General features: G+C 43.6%; 1 protein-coding gene across 9 annotated transcripts in view; it reads right to left on the reverse strand.

Annotated features, from left to right (window-relative positions):
* Positions 1-13: 13 nt before the first annotated feature.
* cdk5rap2 (CDK5 regulatory subunit associated protein 2) overlaps positions 14-18,878 on the reverse strand; it is a 33,005-nt gene continuing 14,140 nt past the window's right edge. For 3 of the 9 annotated variants that reach the window (XM_037117990.1, XM_037117986.1, XM_037117993.1), the window contains exons 21-50: positions 18,736-18,875; positions 18,546-18,662; positions 18,261-18,404; positions 18,051-18,163; positions 17,806-17,945; positions 15,589-15,729; positions 15,389-15,498; positions 15,103-15,246; positions 14,497-14,586; positions 14,207-14,394; positions 13,821-14,115; positions 12,201-13,725; positions 11,937-12,038; positions 11,341-11,489; positions 10,302-10,705; positions 9,920-10,152; positions 9,625-9,676; positions 7,736-7,908; positions 6,678-7,013; positions 6,132-6,257; positions 5,910-6,026; positions 5,560-5,749; positions 4,051-4,172; positions 3,321-3,536; positions 3,142-3,231; positions 2,785-3,047; positions 2,554-2,703; positions 2,324-2,462; positions 1,985-2,031; positions 14-573 (exon numbers count right to left, since the gene is read on the reverse strand). In XM_037117990.1, coding sequence (XP_036973885.1) covers positions 550-573; positions 1,985-2,031; positions 2,324-2,462; positions 2,554-2,703; positions 2,785-3,047; positions 3,142-3,231; positions 3,321-3,536; positions 4,051-4,172; positions 5,560-5,749; positions 5,910-6,026; positions 6,132-6,257; positions 6,678-7,013; positions 7,736-7,908; positions 9,625-9,676; positions 9,920-10,152; positions 10,302-10,705; positions 11,341-11,489; positions 11,937-12,038; positions 12,201-13,725; positions 13,821-14,115; positions 14,207-14,394; positions 14,497-14,586; positions 15,103-15,246; positions 15,389-15,498; positions 15,589-15,729; positions 17,806-17,945; positions 18,051-18,163; positions 18,261-18,404; positions 18,546-18,662; positions 18,736-18,875 — 6,080 coding nt within the window. In that variant the 3' untranslated portion in view covers positions 14-549. The remainder of the gene's footprint in view (positions 574-1,984; positions 2,032-2,323; positions 2,463-2,553; positions 2,704-2,784; positions 3,048-3,141; positions 3,232-3,320; positions 3,537-4,050; positions 4,173-5,559; positions 5,750-5,909; positions 6,027-6,131; positions 6,258-6,677; positions 7,014-7,735; positions 7,909-9,624; positions 9,677-9,919; positions 10,153-10,301; positions 10,706-11,340; positions 11,490-11,936; positions 12,039-12,200; positions 13,726-13,820; positions 14,116-14,206; positions 14,395-14,496; positions 14,587-15,102; positions 15,247-15,388; positions 15,499-15,588; positions 15,730-17,805; positions 17,946-18,050; positions 18,164-18,260; positions 18,405-18,545; positions 18,663-18,735; positions 18,876-18,878) is intronic. The other 6 variants (XM_037117995.1, XM_037117987.1, XM_037117988.1 and 3 more) reach the window with 5 other exon arrangements.

Consider the following 18,878-nt stretch of genomic DNA (forward strand, 5'->3'; position numbering starts at 1 on the left):
TTTAGTACCACAGTTGAGTTTCATTAAATGTTTTTTCTTTACTGCATTTGAACATAATTCTTTGAACCATTCTATACACAAACTGACCGATGAAACAAAAAAATCTATAACGTCAGTAATAAAATACATTTTCATGTTCTTATATGCATCATATAAAAAGAATAAAAGGAAAAATATTTAAATTGCAGGAGCTACTATTTACAAAGGCATTTTCTTTTCTTTTTTCTTTTTTAAAAAACAGCTTTTTCAACTTCAGTACCTAAAATAAATCAAATTGAAGGCAGGCATGTGCAATTTAAAAGTACAAAAAGGCTTTGATATCAGGAGAGTAAGGTGACAGTCGTTCAGCAGGACAGAAAGGCAGGATAATAAAGCCTGATGAACATTAGGTAGCTACATTATCAAAAGCTGAGTAGCAGCGGGTTTAAAAGCTGCAGTGTAGAGAGGCGTCACTGTTGTGATCCTCGGAGGATTCAGAGAGTCTGCTGCCTGCAGTCCGCCTGGAAACGGCAGCGCTTAGCTGCTCAGGATGCAGGTCTGTAGTGTCCCCTACTGGCCATTGACTGGGACCTCCTGGAACACAAGATGACAACATACTGTAACATCAGCCTGCAAACAGCAACAGTCACTTCACATCTTTGGACATGCAGGGTAAGACCAGCTGGTTATGAGGGCATAAATGCTGATGAGTGCCTGCAGAGACATGCACCTGACATCTTGTTCAAAAGGAACACTGTAACATTTTGGGAAATTATGCTGATTTGCTTTCTGACAAGAGGTTTATTCCACACATACACAATTGATTTTTTCTCTCTCTGTACTTTCATACCATCACATGGCCATTTACATACAGTGGTCATGCATGTGCAGGAGATTTTATATTCTGCAGGATTTTCAACAAACATGGCTGGAAAACGTGACGAGTCTTCTTAGATCCTCAATGACTCAATGAAATACTGTATACCATGATATTTTGTGAAATGGTTATCATATCCTGAAAAACCTTATTAATGTGTGTGTGTGTGTATATATATATATATATATATATATATATATATATATATATATATTATATATATATATATATATATATATATATATATATATATATATATATATATATATATATATATATATATATATATATATATATATATATATATATATATATATATATATATATATATATATATATATATATATATATATATATATATATAAAAAATGTGTGTGGACAAGCCTGATAATTATAAGCTTGAGAAGCTTTAAATATGAAGTTCAACCTAGGAGACAGTTAGCTTAGCATAAAAACTGTAAGCAAAAGGGAAATGGCTCACTTGGTTCCGTCCAAAAGTAAATATAAGGGTCCCCAATAAATCAAAACTTTTTAAACTTAACCTTTGGATGGAGCCAAGCTAGCCATTTCCCATTATTTCCAATCTTTATGCTAATTGTCTTAGCAAGAAAGCCAATAAGCACATTTCCCTAAATATTCCTTTTAAGGTGCCTCCTTTTAAGTAGAAAAGGCTGATCATGCATCATAAATGCAGACTTTTTCACACAGTCATTCAAACACAGCATGACACATTTCGAGTTTATACGGTACGGCTAGCTACACTTACATGAAAATGTCCCAAAACAGACACAATGGTAGGATTATTACACTAGAATTTGCTCAGTCGACCAAACAAACTGGCAGCCCAGAGTAATATTTTGGTATTTGCTTCATGCAAATAAAAGCAAATGAAAAGGTCTCATGAATCTCATGCATCAGATCACTCTCAAAGCCTGCACTTCAACCACACTAACCTTCGTCTGGTCCTCCAGACACGCCTTTCAGGCCAAACAGGGTACAGTAATTTGTCTATCGTAATTTCACAAAGAGGATTAGAAGGAAAAGAAGAGATGAATTTACCACTGCGGACAAGAACGTTAGTTCAACATCTAAGAACTGGTGCATATATTATGTTCTTTCCAAACTCACCTCTAAATTCCCCCTGGCTTTCTTCAACACGCCGTGGGTTAGATACACTAAAGGGGACAAATATATCAGACAGTAACATCAATGAATTTACTGATTGAAGAGCTGAAACTGAGGATTAACTATCTGAATCATTCTTAAATCTATACATTTAGTGAAAAATGTGAACAATTGGGTGAACTATTTTCTCAGGACGATACAGAAAGCTATTCAATTTACGATAATATAAAAACAATGAAAAGTAAGAAATCCTCACATCAGAGAAGCTAAAACAGACAATATTTGAAATTTTGGCTCGATAAATTGCTTTAAAAATGATTGATCATGCAATTAGCTTCTTACGCTGATCGATGATGACTCTTTCCATTCCCTCTTTGAGCTGGTTGGTGGTTCGGAGGCGTTTCACGGCTCCGCTCAGCATCCTCTCCTGCTGCGACAGCCGGCTCTTCAGCCTGGCTATCTCATTTTTCAGCAGCTCGTCCTGATATGGAGGATAAAAACATTAAGATTCGGTTTGCGTGGATGGTTGATTAGATTGGGTAGATACAGTCTGTGTGTTTGTGCATGTCTACCTGCTGGTTGTTGCTGCCGTCTCCTGCTGTGTTACCGGCCGGCAGAGAGACTCTCCACACCAGTTTGAGCAGCCGACCGGCCTCCTCTAACACGTGCTGCATGTTGTTCACGCTGCCAGATAAACCCTTCAGATGCTGCTCCTCCATCACCTGTGAGGGTTAAAACCTGAGATCAGCCTTCAGACTTGTTATAATCGGTCAGTGCACAACAAACCACAACTAAAATCATACCTTGTTGTCGGAGCCCTGCTGTCTGAACGTGTGCAGACACTCCTGCAGCTGGGTCACCATGCCGTGCGACAGCTTCCGTCCGTCCGAGATCTGCTTGCGGAGGGCGCTGTAGTCCTCAATCAGACCCAAAACATGGCGGCCGTTGCGATTGGCCCACATCCGGTGGCCAGGCACCAGGCGAGAGGGAGCGCCAGTCACACTGTCGCCCGAGCTGCCGCTGGCCGAGCCTCCGTCTACCTCTGAGTGGACGTGACGTTTCTCCTCTGAAAAGATTAAAGCACGTCATGGTGAGCTAATCCAGGCTTGTATTTGTTCCTACAATTAAACGCCATGTCACTTTAGATGAAGTTTCCTTACCATGGTGGACGCTGGTGTATTCATTGTGACTCTGAAATGAGTGACAGAGAGGATCGGCGCCGTCGCGACCTGGTGACCTGCCTCCTTCGTCTAAAAAAATGTAAACAACAACACTGACGCGACCTGGCAGATTCTCATCTGTGTGTCTCAGCTAATAAGCATGTAGAGTGTGTGTTTACCTGGCGACGACAGCAGGTAGTTGATGTTGATGGTTTCAGAGCGGTTGGGTCCTCTGAGCAGCTGCTCCTCCAGCCTCTGCCGCAGCGCCGTGTTGGTCTGGATGCTTCTCTCCAGCTGCAGCCGCAGGTGTCTGATCTCCGACAGCAGCTCGCTCAGGTCCACCGAGCCGGAGGGAGGGACGGAGACGGGCTCCTGGGTCACCCTGCGGGATTCTGCTGAGAGGAGCAATGAGGGAGGGAGAAACATCATCATGTTGGAGTGGAACAGGAAATAAAGGTTCAGAACAGCTGAAAACTGAAGCAACAGTAAAAACTTTAACCAGGAGCAAGGTGAACACTTCTCTTTGCTTTCCGCTGACTCTCAATTGAAAATGTAGTCTGGTTGATTTGTGAAGACCAGACAATCTTTAAAAAATGTCAGTTCACATTTGTGACCATTTAAAAAACAGACATTTTAAAGACTTTTAGACATAGAGAGCACAGCTTTTCCCTTTGCAGGAGGGTCATAAAACTACTGTTACTCTGTCAAACAGCAGGAATAAAAGGATGAAAAGGAAAAAATCTGTTTGGCAACTGAGACTGAGACAGGCTGGACAAGTTTCAACTAAAAGCCTGTAAAATTGGGATGATTTGTCATGTTTGCTCAGTCACACAAGTCTTGTCTCCAACCACTGGTATTTGAACTATGAAACTCAATCTTTAAAAAAACAAAAAAAAAAACTTGGAGTACCTTTGTGCTTCTGAGTTTCCGTCTTGATCTTTTCGTAAACTTGGAGCTCCACACGCAGCGACTGCAGAAGATGCTGGGAGTCTGACAGCTGCTGCCTCTGGAGCTTCACCTCACACTGCAACCTGGGAACAATCACACACCAAATTCAGTGATTAAAAAAAACCCATCTATCATAAAAATAAAAGATTCATATGAACTAATGTATCACTGAGACAGAGGGTCATCTACACTTGACCCATCGGTGCATGTAAGGCTGCTTAGATTTGTTTTCTATTTAAAAAATGGGTGACAATGTGATAAAACAAATAAAAGTGCGTTTGTTGGAGCCTGGTGGCATAAAGCTCAGGCTGTGTTCAGTGTAAACCATTATTGCTTTAAAAAATGTGTCAGCAACTCGCTTGTGTTTTGCCTGAAGATTTTTCATTTGTATGATATTTCACTTTTTTGGTTTTTTTGGACTCTTCTTAGCCAATTTATTTTAATACAGAATTACAAAATATCAGAATCGTATCTCAGCCTGTTTGAACAAAAAGCAAACATTACAATCCTTGTGATGATAGGATCAATTGCGAAAATTTGAAAAATGAAAAATCAACATAAAATTCTTAACACGAACGAAAGAAAAATGTCTAAACAAAACAAAAACAATGCACCTTGTTCATGTAGTTTACAAACCCACACACACAATAAAGAGACATGGTAAGGAAAGGGAGAGGAGAAGTGATCTGACAGTAAACTAGACTCCAGGTTTCGGATGTCAGCCTCACTCAACTGTGCCAGTGGGACTCGGGGGCAACAGGTCACATACCATCATTATGATACGTTAGCATGCGAGTGTGTGTTCACGGAGGAGCCTACAAATGATGTGGAGACGATCATGTTTCTGAGTTGTATAAACAGAATGGAATAATGATAATAGTAATGACTCATTAGAATGGTAATTAGCAGCCTTGTGTAGTTTCAGGTTGCATGAAGAAGAGAAGTATTGATAGTGTGTGTGTAAGACTTATTTTGCCAGCTTTCTTTTAGTCTGCGATAATGTGTTTGTTAGTTTTGTATCAGTTTTGTATATTTACTCATCACATTGTTTTTTCAGTCAAGTTGACAGAACTATTTTCACCTTATTCTTATTATATTTAGTGCAGCTTCAGGGACTGGAAACTCTTGACATTTAAATCATTTCATTGGACATGTCAGCCAAACCAATAGTTTTCATAATAATTAATACAGCTTCATAAAAAATGTTATGTTAACCTAACTGACGTATTTTGTGGTAGGTGTTGGGTGATGGGAAATGTCCATTCCATTGCAACATTTGGTTTGGAAACAATTTTTTTTTGTCAATAAAATAAAGTTTATATTTTTAAAACTCATTTCAGTCCTGTATGCAGTCACTGATGAGCATATTTAGTCATAGTTTTCAATATAGATACAAACATCAGTGTGTCTGTGTGTGTGTGTGTGTGTGTGTGTGTGTGTGTGTGTGTGTGTGTGTGTGTGTGTGTGTACCCGTGCAGCTCCTCCTTGCTGTAGTGAAGTGTGTCCTGCAGCTGGGTGTTTTCCTGGCTGCTGTGCTCCAGCCTCTCCTGCAGTCGGCAGTTTTCTTGCCTCAGAGCTTCGCACTCCTTCCTGCTCTGCTCCAGTTTGGCCGTCCGTCTGGCCAGAGTCTCCCGTAGCTTCTCGTTCTCCTTCTGCTTGTCTGGAGAAAGTCAAAACATCAGTAAAGTGGTATTAAGTGTCATCTCAGTGATAGATTTCAGAAGTGCAGATCTGGAAAAATATTGTTACTCCAGCACTGTTTGTCTACTGGTTGAACAGGCGTGTATTGAAATGAGCATGTATAAAAATGTGTGTTTTACCTCTCGAGCCCATGTTCAGCTGCTCCTTCAGGATTTGGTTTTGGCCCCAGAGGAATCGCACCTCATTGGTCAACTGACCCTGCTCGTCGTTGCCGTGGATGAAGATGTTGGTGGCTGCTGAACACGGGCACACACACATTCGTCAAGTCAACAACAACGGCATGAATGCTTTCTTATAACCAAACAGGCAGAGACAGAGGAAGAGTGATTTCAGGTGCGTACCTGGGTCTTTCTCCACCTCGGCCAATCGTTTCTCCAGCTGTTCCCTGAGAAGGTCGTTGGTGCGGATGCTCTCCTCGAGGCGCTGCCGCAACGCTCGGATCTCCTGTAGATGTTCTTCCAGCAAGCCTGACAGACAAACATGAACAAAGATAAATCAAAAGGTGAACAAAAAAACCTGAAATCACTAAAATCAAACAGCAAAGGTTGCTATATCCCGACCTATATTGGGAGTTAAGCTACAGAAAAACAAGATTCTACATTTCCAAAGATGCAACTTGATAAGTTATTTTGTTAAAACCTGTAACTGTTCAAGTGTTGATGATAAAAATGTGTACTTTCAAAGCCCAAGCAGAGAAAACTCTGATGACCTCACTACAACTTCAATGAAGGGCACAATCCAACTTCTTCACCATGATACCAAAAAAAACCAAACACACAATTTGCTTGTCTTCAATAACAAAAGCCTGAGTCTACTCTGTTGTTTTAAAGTGTTTTTTGTTAATTATTTTTTTATTAGCAACAGACCCAGCTTTATCCCATAATTACCTGAATTCATTGCGCGAGGCTGTTCGGCAACATTCCTCTGTGAGCCAATGTCTCCCTCTGGTTTTCGTGCATCCGTCTGAGCCCCTGACCCGTCCTGCTGGTGGCTACGATCCTGTTGCTGATGGTGAGAGCTGGTCTGGCCAATGATCGTACGGTGTAGGTCCAGTTCACTGCGCAGGCTGGCGTTGAGCACCTCGCTGCTCCTCAGCTGCTCCTGCAGTCGCCCGTTCTCCCTCTGCAGGCCCTGCAGCCTGCCGGCACCGGACACACCTTCCTCCTGAGCTCCACCTGCGGGAGGGACGGATGCTCCCGGCCAATCAGGAGGTTGTCTCTGGCCTAAGCATGTGCAGAAACACAACAAAAGGTACGTGGATTAAGAGAAAAAGTAGATATTCGCCAACACTTACTGCGGTGTAAAGGGCTTTTTCACAATTACTAGTGAGAGCTTTCTTTTACCCCTCATCACTTGTTAACAGGTCCCTAAATTAACCCTTTGGGATGCGACACCTGTTACAGCAAATGACGAAGATGAACTGCCACAAATTAAAGGAGCCAAACAGGTACTGCTACAGTTTTGTAGCAGTAACATAAATGTGAGTTTGGGTATCCGCATGCCTCACTGTCTCTTTTAAACGGGGAAACACAATTTGAAGAATGAACCGGATAGGTGCCACTGAATAATGCAACTTTAAGTGGAGCTGGACTGAAACTGGACACCTTCTCTGTCCTTGGCCGGCATGCTTTGTCCTGTGGGACGCCTCGTTGAAACAGAAAGGATCTGAGTGGAAAATAAGTGCCATTACAGGCTGCGAGACCCGGGACAAGAACGCACGTAATGTCAACGATAACACCGAGGCATGACAAGAGGAAAATATGCATTTTTAATGGAGCAAACTGAGTTAATCTTAGTCTAGAACACAGTATACCTGGCTGGGTCTGTGACACTTAAGACCATAATTTGCCTTGGCTTTCACACCCAATCACAACTCAATTCCAGCTCTAGTTTAGGTATTCATCTAGTCTTATATGAGCGCATATAAACATAGCTTTGTGCTTACTGTGGCCTCGATCTCCGCCCTGTGTGGCCGAGCTGCTGTAGCAGGAGGAGGAGGTCCTGTCGGAGTGGTACAGTTCAGAGTGAGAGCTGTGGTGGCTGCTGGGACTTTGGCCTCTCAGTTGGCTCTGCAGGCTCTGGATCACACGGTTCTTTTCCTGCAGCTCTTTCGCCAACCTGGGAGGAGGAAGAGGGGAATTAGTTTGGTTTATATTCTAGTTTGTCTCCCAGAGGGGCCCCCCGGAGCTTGACTGTATCCATCACATCGTTTCATTGGGAGGCAGAGAGCAAACAAATGTAAAACAGGAAAGATAAGAACGCAATCGCGAGGGACGGAAACACAACTGAAGATGTCAAGAAAAGCGGTTTGCCACTTTCAGCAGAAAACACACAGCTGGAAAACAGGAAGTTCACAGCACACGTCATGCTGTCCGTCTGGATCAAACCCACTCACATGTCCAGCTGCTCCCTGGTGCATTCTGCCAGGGTGAGGTTTTGCTGGACGAGGAAGCAGACGTGCTGCTGTAGCAGCTCTCTCTCGCCCTCTAGCTCCACACGCAGATAATCTAGCTCCTGCTGGATCCTAGCCGGGCTGTCAGGAGGCTCTCTCATGCTCTCCTCATAAGACAGCAGTAACTGTGGTCCCTGCTGAAGCTCCCCAACGCTGCCCACATCAGTAAGAAATGAGGATGAACGTATGTCACTATGATTCTTTCCTTATCCAAGGACACAAGACTACTGTGAAAGATTCAGCTGTGCAAAGTCAGTATTACTTTAAATAAATCTAAATAAAATAACATTTTTCTGAACCGCAGATGCTTTCAATCACCCCATCAATCAAGAGGGGAAACTGCACTTTGCATTCAATGATAATTTGCTGTATTTCCTGCCAATAGTGGGTAATAAAATTGTAGAAATTGTTAAAAAATAAATAAATAAATAAATAAATCCAAATTTTGTCCAGACGGTTGAACTGAACTTGTGTTAAATAGCTTAATAATATATAATAATGATAATGATAGTTAATTTGCTTTCCGGAGCTTGAGCTGTGGCGGAGATAAATGGATCAACATTGACATGTGGTGTGTGTGTGTGTGTGTGTGTGTGTCTGTGTGTGTCTGTGCGCTCCCATCTAATTTCTCATAGTCACCACTGACCCAGTTAGGGGGCAGTCGAACCTTTATGTTTTGATTGCCACAGAAAAAAATTAGGTCAACAGTGGGACGCCATTCAAAACCAACAAAACACACACCGCCTGGGGTCATAAGGCAAATGGCTGGGTGGAGGTGGGGAGGGTGGGGAGGGAGGGGAGGGAGGGGAGGGAGGGGAGGGGGTCTTTAAAAGGGTCATAAGACAAACACCCAAACTAGCAAATCCTAAAACAAACACATGTACAACATGACCTTAACCAATACAGAGTTACTATTCACAGTACTGAAAAAAATAGGGTGAAATATCTAAAACACTAGATAACAGCTGGTTAGGTCAGGTTAGCTTAGCAAACACTTCAACCATTAGCCTGGCTCTGTCCTGTTGTGTAAGATGTGTAAGTGTAAGATGCCAACTCACAATCTAAAACAGGGTCACAAGCTGGACTTTTTTTTTTTTTTAAATAACTGCTGGACAGAACCAGGCTGACTGTTTCCTCCTGTGGCTGCTGGCTCCAGCCACAGGGGGAACTGAAATGGCAGCGGTATCAATCTTCTCATCAAACCCTCCGCCAGAAAGTGAACAAGCATAATTCCAAAATTGTCAAACAATTCTTTGACCATGTAATTAAAGTATCAGGACGAGTACCTACGTATTCCTGTAACCTCGTATTTAAAAAGGGGGCTGCATGATTAATGGAGACGTTGGCGACGAGCAAACGCTGTATGTGAGCCTGAGACGTACCTGCGAGACAGCTCCAGAGCCGCCACATCCTCATTATCCGGATGAGAGTCTCCTAGCAGACAGAGGAAAAGACGCTGTCAAAGACCTGTCTGTGACAATCAGTTACGACTGAACGCTCTTGTGTGTTCGTCTCTCGGCTGGTGGCTCTCTTTTTCTGAAAGCATCAAGACATGTCTGCACAAGCTGCTTTTTAAAAACTCAGTCCCTGCTTTATCAAGTATTGATAATTAATAACCGTGTTTGTGCGGTGTGGTTGTGGTTATTAACGCTTTTCCTAAAAAGATGCCCTGGCTACCTTTGTCCAGCCGTCCCTCCAGCCTGTCCAGAATTCCCAGGCTCTTATCCAGCTGCTCTTTGACCACCTCCCCCATGTAGTAGTCGACTTGGCTGGCCTGCAGCAGCTCCTTGAAGGCCTTTCTCAGCTCCTCCAGCTGCCGACGCTGCAGGCCTCCCAGCCTGCGGCTCTCCTTGATCTGCTGCCTCAGTTGTGACAGCTCCCTGGCCTGCGACTGTACCAGGGAGTCCAGTCTGCGGAGAAGACAGAATGAGGGCAAGCAGAGGGGGATGGAAACACAACAGCATGAGTCGAGATTTGATTTTCAGAATGACTAAGCAGCTTTTACGCTGCCCAAAAAAACCATTCTAATACTGATAACGCGGTGATAAAGGCTGCTAACCTGGCAGGTGATGTGGAGCGGCTGCGTGTCTGCTGCAGCTGTTCACTCGTGCTTCTGTTCAGTGCCCTCTCTCTGTCCACTTCCACATTCAGATGGCTGTTTTTATCCTTCATCGCATGCTTCTCCCCCTCGCTTTTCTCCCTGAGCTGCCCACCTCTGCAGCTCCGGTCCTGGCTATGGTCCTCTCTCTGCGTCCCCTCTTGATCCCTGACGGTCGAGGGATCAGAGGTGTTGGCAGCGAGGTCACTGGACAGAGAACTCCGGCGCAGAAAACTTTGCATCTGAAGGATGAGTTTGGTCTGGTTTTCCAGCTGGACCTTCAGCTCTCTGACTTGTCCCTGAAGCTGAAGAGGGTCTTCAGAAACGCCGTACTCATCAAAGGCCTGCAGGCTTTTCAGACTGACCTGAAAAAACAGACCAGAGAGGGTTACTAACAGTCAATTATCAGTCTCTGCTAATACTTTGGGTTTCATACATTTTACAGAAGCAAACTGTCATTAAACAGAATAAGATTTAAAGTCGTTAACTGCCAATCCACTAAGCTTTGTCTTCTTCAGTGCTGTTGAAGTATGATAAGGACAAATGAAAACTCTGACTGTTATTTTGTTTGGAAACATTCTTGTTCAGCTTCTTAAATAACATACTTGCTTTGCATTTTCAAGCACTTCATTTTCTCTTTTTAATGCAACAAGAGAAAAAACCAGCATCTTTGGCATCTTGGGTAGAATCTGCTTGGATTGCTGGAGTGTAAACTCTCTCAGATGCAGTGAAGAGCCAGACGGAGCTGCTAAGCTAAGTCAGCACTCTCATATGTTAGTGGCATTCAGGGCAGTGGGGAAATACTAATAGTGTTTACACTGGATGTCCTAGTTAGTGTGTTTCAAAGGGTTGTAAATCGTCAGAAAATCCGAAATTTCACATTTTAGAAACAAAACTAATGCACTGCTCAACATGTGAAGAAATCCAGAGATCAACAGACTTGCAGTGCTGAGTTACAGCTTGTTGAAAGATGGGGTTTGGAGAAAAGTGAGTTGAATACCTTGGCTGAGCTGAGAGCTGGGGAACTAGGGTACGGGGTGCTGGACGTTGAGTCCAGGTTTTCGGTAGAGGAGAATGTGGCCTGCTCGTGTTTCAGCAGGGAAGGCAGGCTAGAGGCACTGCAGCTAGGTTTCACACCAACCTCTAGATCTGGCAACACAAGGGGACACACACACTAATCAACTGGGGAAACAGGAAAACATGAAAAGACGTAGAGAAGAAACGGTGATTGTGCCATGTGAAGAAATAAAACAACTGAGATACAGCTGGACCGTGAAGTAGGATAGGAAATAAAACGTGAAAGGTTAATGAGTGCTCGAAAGACATTCCCAAACTTCAGGGTGGAAGCATGCAAGAAATTGTCAATGCAAATATATTGACAGCCCATTTCGAATTTGGGAATAGTGCAGAGAAATACCAGATTAAAACCAGTAGACAGTGTGAGGTTATGAGACCCAAAGAGAAAACATTCCTCGAGGTAAGAGACAGTTTCCTTTGTTCGCTTCTCATGCAAACATATAAAGAGAATCTATCCATATGGGAGATTAGTGTCCACTCAGCAGACAGACATGCAATGTCTGTCTAAAGGCCGTCTACCTGTGCTACTGCTCTCTTCCCTATCGTTCTCACTCTTGCCACTGGTTTCGTAACCCAGGTCCTGCAAATCCACCTGCACGCCTTTGTCATCCTGCTCCAGAGCTGGCATTGGAGGCAATACATGTTGGGTTAGGAAGAAATCATATAATGTGTACAGAATCTCGTCTCTCTCTCCTTTAGAGTGAACAGAAGGATTTCACTTTACATGCCTTTGCAGAATCACAAAATCCTTACAAATCCGAAGTGTACATGCACAATTCTTACCTTTCCGTGCAGTTTCAGGGGAAAGTGTGTTGGTGAGAACGGTGGCCAATTTTTCCTCCAGGTTTTTACATGCTTTCTTCTTCTCTCTCAGCGCCTTATGGAGAGTCTCCAGTTGGACCTGAACGCTCGGTGGTAATCCCTTGGCATCCGTGGCTGTCCTGTGGTCCCTGCTCTCCTCTCTTCGGCCCCTCTCTTCTTGCAGGGCAGCTTGGAGTTCAGAGATCCTCTGACAGTGATCGCTGAAGGCCTTGTAGAGGCGGCAGAGGTTGTCGTGGAGCTCATGGTGAAGCTGTCCCTTTGTTCCACATGAAGCAGCGGACTGGCTGCCGCTGGATTTGGTGGATGGCTGGGAGGGTTCTCCCAGTTCCTTCCTCTCCTGCAGGGCTCTCTGAAGTGTATCCAAGTTCATCTGCAGGTCAGGGCTGGACTGTGATGATCTAGCAGAAGCCACAGAGCTGGTATTTGTACAATGTGCTGCCAGAGAGGCAACAGCAGACTCTGCTGCACTAAGGCACTTCATTAGTACTTTGGTCATCTCCGGATTTAAACAGACATCAGAACCTCCCATTTTTATTGGGTGTTCTCTTGAGTCCTTTTCCTTGAGTGACTCTGCTGCCATCTGCCTCAAGCATTTACCATCCTGGTCAGCACTGTTACTACTGAAGCCCTGTTGAGCAGCGGCATCTGCAGCTCTCAGTTTTTCCTGCAGCTCGGCATTAAGCCTGTTTTGCTCCCACAGGGCCTCCTGCAAAGAGTCTGCGTGTCGTTGTAACTCCTGCACAGAGTCCTCTGTGCTTCCAGAGCCACCTCTAGGGCTCTGTCTATTTGAAGATGAATTCACCTGCTGCAAGGTCGTTTCTATCTTCAAACATAAATCGCTGCTTTCTGGATTCTTTTCTTGGCTGTCAGAGGAGGCGATGACTTTCCCTGCCATGTCCAAAAGCTCTATAAACTGGTTGTTGAGCTCCTCTTTCTCCTGTAGGGCTTTTTGTAGCTCCATGCATCTGCTGTGGAGGGCAGCATCAGAATCCACACAGCCAGGACCTGCGTTCGACCCAAATCCTCCCTGGCTGTCCAGACTGCAGGCAGTCAGGTAAGCAATGGTGGATTCTGCAGCCTGCAGGGCCTCCACATACTGCCGATTAAGCCTGTCTTTTTCCTGGAGCTGAGCATGGAGCTCTTCCCAGTCGGCTAGCTGCTCGCTGAGCTTGTTGATCAGGGCCTCTTTCTCCTGACACTCCAGGTGGAGAAGCTCCAGCTGAGTGAAAAGAGCAGAGTCGGTCTGGGTGTGATCCAGTGTTGTTCTGGCTTCGGATTCCTTGTCCGACCCAACTGGACTGCCGCTGCGATGTTCGTGTCTGAGTGTGGAAGAAGGAGAAGCACTGTCCTGGGGAGACACGGCTGAGTCGGAGTCTGCATGGAGTTGCTGGTCAAAACCATAAACAGCATCCAAATGAGAGTACTTGCTGTTGTTGGACTCCACTCTGAGCCTCACAGGGACTGGGAGGCGAGATCTGACACCCGCCTACAATCGAAAACAAATGGAGTCGATATTGAAAACGCTGGATTAGATGCAGAAAGGAAAGTTTCTTTACACTCTTCCCATAATACACAACTTACCCCATGCCTTGAGACATGCTGCATTGCACTCTTGTTTTGTGACTGTGGACTCTCCATCCCCTCTGTGGTGACAGGGGTCTGCCCATCAGACATGTCCTTCGACAGACTGCTGACCTGAGAGTGAGCTTTTGACTCGACCGGCAGCGTTTCGACACTCTTTCTCAGTTCAGCCTGTCCGTCACTGCTGTTCCCTGAGGCGTCTGTGCTCTCTTTCTCTTTACACTCGGTCGATTTCTGTTCTTTCAGGAGACCCCGCAGCTCTGCATTCTCTGATCTGAGTCTGAGCAGGACCTCCCTGTAATGAATGTAATATAATGAATTTCAATCAGTTCACCAATCAGGCAACTGAGTGAAAATAGCAGGACACTAATGAAGAAAAGACCCACCTGAGCTGTGAAACTGATGTGGCCCCACAATCAGTCAGCAGGGATTTAAGTGCCATTATTTCCGAGTTCCTCTTCCTAGAATCTTTTTCAACAGTGTCTGAGGTGTCGTTGCCAGACGGAGCGTGCTCTCTACTGTGGCCGAGGCCACTGTCCATACTCGTATCAACCCACAGCTTTCCAGGCAACGTCTAAAAAGGGATAGTTAAGAAGTGAAGTTACATGAAAAAACAGAATTCTACAAACTATAAACACAAAATTCTGTCTTCAATAAATGGTTATCTCTTTCATACCTGTCCTAGTTTGATGTCCGTCTGACTCTCTTTATCCTGACTGGAGTGACACGCCCTCTTACTGTGCACCTCCGGCGTCTTCTCGAGCTGCTAGAGTAATGGGATGGGAGGCGAGTATGACAAATGTGGCTCGGTAAAAGAAAAAACTTAATGTGGGAACAGAATCCATAAAACAGTGCACAGCAACAGCAGAATGGTATGACATGTCTAATGTGGCATGGTGAAGAGAGAGCATTTCATGGGACACAGAGATAAAAAAAAAAAAAGAGGGACTGATTAGGAAAGTGAAGAGGGAAAAGGAAGGTATCTTCTACTACAGACAAGAAAGACACTTGTTAGAGAAATAAGACATACAGTACTACAGAGCAAAGAGACATTACTAACAGGCTTGAAAGAGCAAAGGTTAAGATGTAGGTTCAGAGGTTAGAAAGGAGCTAAAAAAGGTGGATGTTAGACAATGACTCAGACATGATTCATTAAGTATTTAGAAAATGTGGAAAAACTGTACAAAGATTTCTAGATAAATGACAGAAAGGTCCTTCATTGTAAGATTAGGGTTTAAATGTCGACGCCTCAACTGCAGCTGTCTCTTTGGTGGCCTCTAACCTGTTTCCAGGGGCTACTGCCGGGCATAACTTGGTCTTCCTTGTTGTAAGTGTCATGGGCTGACATCTCCAATAGTGACAGGCGGTTCTGCAGCTCGTTGTTCAACTCCTGCAGTCTGCTGACACAATCCTGCAGCTCGAGCACCTGAGGCCCAGAGAGACTCTGTTTTTTATTTTTATCCATTCATGTTTTACGTATTTGGTGACACATCTTTTCAACCACTCAAACTCGATGGTTACATTCACTAGATTGAGAAACAATACATTTATCCAAATATATTATTCACCTTCTGCTTGAGCTCCTGTGCAGACAGTTGAGACAAACTGTCATCCTGCCCTTCTCCCACACAGATACTCATGTAGGAGGTCTGATCGCCGATGAAACTCAAAGTTTCACCTAAAAAACATTAGTCACATGTATCAGACACTTCCACCTATTAAAAACCAACTTAGGAATAAGAAATTATGGGTCATTTTCTGCTCTTACCACCATCATTGGCCCCTCCAACCCCTCCTCCCCGGTTCTGTATGGCCCCTAAGCGAGCCTGCAGAGAGGCATTCCAGCGCTGTGCATCCTCCAGCTGATGCCTCATGCTCTCCAGCTCTTTAGGATCAATCAGGTCCATACCTGAACAGATACACAGAGGGTTACTCACAGCCATGTTCCTGGTGTGACGAGAAAGTTCATTTTCAAAATGCTTCTAACTTTAGAGGAACTGATGGTCTGCATCATTTATAGTCAAGTGTCTGTATGACTGTGTGGAATAGAAAACAATAAATAGCAGTCACCCACATCCAGAAACGGTTTAAGGCAGGTGTTAGAATAGAAGAACCTGAAAAGGTCTGCATAGTGTAGCTCCTTTACGAGTGAAATTTAATGTAACTTCAGACCAGTTCTGAAGAAGAGCCTTCACTTGAAATATCACTTTTGGATGTGCCAATAACTTGCACTTATGGGAGCTACAGCATGCAGACTTTTTTCAATCAATGTTGATAATTGATAAAGTAACTAAATGAAAATAAATAAATAAATCCATTTTATTTCAAAAATTCAAAATTCAAACTAAACTAAATTTAATCTAAACTAGATGATATCCTTGTGAGAGATAAACTGACCGATACATATACAATTCAAAGCTGAATCAGGTAAACTAGGGTAAAGTTTGGGATCTGCAGCCATTGAAAAAATAAATATTCAGAAACTTTACTGACATATAAGGCAACATTTTTCAGTCCTGGTGCAGGGGGGCCACCTGCCCAGGACTGTAAAACACTGACATACAGCAACACTTTACCCTCAACCCCCTATTCAGCATTTATAAGCAGCATATACAAATTGAATTCACGTGGAGGCTGCTGTATTTCAGATACTGAATGACAGCATTGTAAAACACAGATATGATAAAAAAAATACTGGTACGTCTTCATAGGACAAGTTATACTTGCTCACAAATACTGTTCATTCACTTTCATTGAACACTTGGTCTTATAGCTACTTACAACTACTTATGATGTGTAAAAAAAACATTCATAAAATATTTCCATAGTGCTTATGAACGTTTAATAGAGGGCTTGTTACCATACACAAATATAACTACTGGTTTTGTGTGTTGCATGCAAACATTCTATGTACTACTGTATATTATTTTCATTATTATATAATCGAATCATTACACAAAACAAGACACGTGGAAGCTGAATCCTTGTAAATGACTGTAGCTACATCTATCTTGATTCAGTGTGAATGTGAGCCTGTTACTTACAGCTGACCTATTTATACACCTGGCTCTCTTCAGACAGGGGCGGGGGGGTGAGGGTGCATCACAGGCGAGCACATGCATGCACATGGGCGGACGCTGAAATAATTTGGCTTAGGCAACTACCTGAGTGTACAGTGACACTTTTAATCAGTCTCAAGGCTGCACTGCCATCTCCCACTACATCTGAGCCATTAACTGTGCTTAATTACATTAACCGTGTGACATCAGACTATGATAAACTGAGGCTTCAAAAAAAATAAATTAGATCTATTTTAGGTGAGCTTCTCTACTTTAAGACAACCTGTGATTTTATAGCAGCATAACAACCTTTAATACCTCTTGAAGTGGTTATATAATGACATGCGTGTGCAATTAAATCATGTGACAGATGGTTGGATGGGTTGGATTATTCACCAGAGGGGCTACAGAGAGGCGATGACATCAACAGACAACCAAATGTTTTAATGGGATGGTCAGAAAACAAGCAGACAGCATGTTAAAGTGAGAAAAGAAAGAAGATCGGCCAACACAAGTCTTTATTCACTTTTTTTAGAAAGGACAGACAAACAGAAACAGAGTGGATTAGTGTGAGGCCAGTACATTTATAAGAGACAGAGAAAAAACAGGAACATGCAGATGAGGAGGTGATGACATAAGGAACAATGAAGAAAGTGAACAAAGAGGAGGAGTGGAGGCCAATGTTTGCATGTGCAACATAGTAACATAAAAAGAGGATGTGAGCTTGTCAGGAGGAGATATTAGTGGAGCAAACACACAAAACAAAGACAACAGGTGTGAGTGTGTGTATGTGTTCATTTTCCCTATGAGCTATGAATGCATGTCTCTGTGAGCTATCATTTCCTAACTCCTCTGACAACTTCTGCACTAAACATGGTGTTTCCTTCATTCACCATCATTTACCACCCAGTGTGTTTGCACTGCACCTTCTCTGAGTTTGGCTCTGTGTATCTCTCTCTCCAGGTCGTCCCTGAGCTCCTCATTAGTTTTGATGCTCTCCTCCAGCTGCTGTCTGAGGAGCTGCACCGCTGTCAGCTCCAACTGTAGAGCATGGAGACGCTGAGCACTGCAAAAGACACACAGGCATATACATAAAGTAAGGTCTATGCATTAACTAAGTTAGCCTAATCAACAAAAATTTCAATTTTTTGTTGGTGATCATCATTCCTACCTGTCTTGCTCCTTTACAGTCCTGACCAGACTGGAGTAGAGCTGCTGTTCGGCTCTCAGGGCTTTGTTCAGAGCATCATGCTCCTGTTGCAAGGCTATAAGGTTGGGCAAAGCCTAAAGGGAGACATAAAATGAATGAGTAATGGTCTTAATATCAAAGGCAGTAAGCATAAAATATGTTTTTTTGGTTTCATTCAGAAGGAAAGTTTACTTCTTGCTGGCTGTCGCCTCCAATCATGGTTCTCTCTCTCTGAGGGAGTCCAGGGAGTGATCTCTCCATGCCGGAGCCAATGATCTGATTCTCGGTATGATCCGCCCGACTGTCCCCTCTCTGACCGAGGCGCTGGTGGAGAACCTGTCCAGAGACATAAACAAAACATGAGAACTAAGAATGCAGAAGAAGAGTTCATATGCACCGAGAAGAAAAACTGCTTATTCCAAGCTGCTGATTGTTCCCATTGAGCAATAGGAGTTTTGAATGGGGGTGTATCCTTACATCAATAATCTCATCCTTGGTCTTCAGTGTTGCAGTCAGGGACTCAATATTAGCAGCCTGACCTTCATTGCGACCCTCCAGCTCAGATAGCAATGACTGCAGCTCTGCCAAAGAGATCTGAATACCAATAAGACACTTGTTAGTGAGAGTCCTGGTTTTAGACATAGAAAAATGCTTACAGCCAACTGACCTTCAGCTCATTCTCCCTCTTCAGTGCTTTGTTCAGAGCCTCAGTTTTCTGTGCTAGCTCTTTCTTCAGGATGACGACTGACTTCTTGGCGAGAGGAATGTTCTCCCCATTGTCCTCGCTGTTCCTCCTGGACAGCTCAACTA

This window comes from Acanthopagrus latus, chromosome 12, assembly GCF_904848185.1.
Source record: "Acanthopagrus latus isolate v.2019 chromosome 12, fAcaLat1.1, whole genome shotgun sequence".
In the NCBI taxonomy this organism is placed as follows: domain Eukaryota; kingdom Metazoa; phylum Chordata; class Actinopteri; order Spariformes; family Sparidae; genus Acanthopagrus; species Acanthopagrus latus.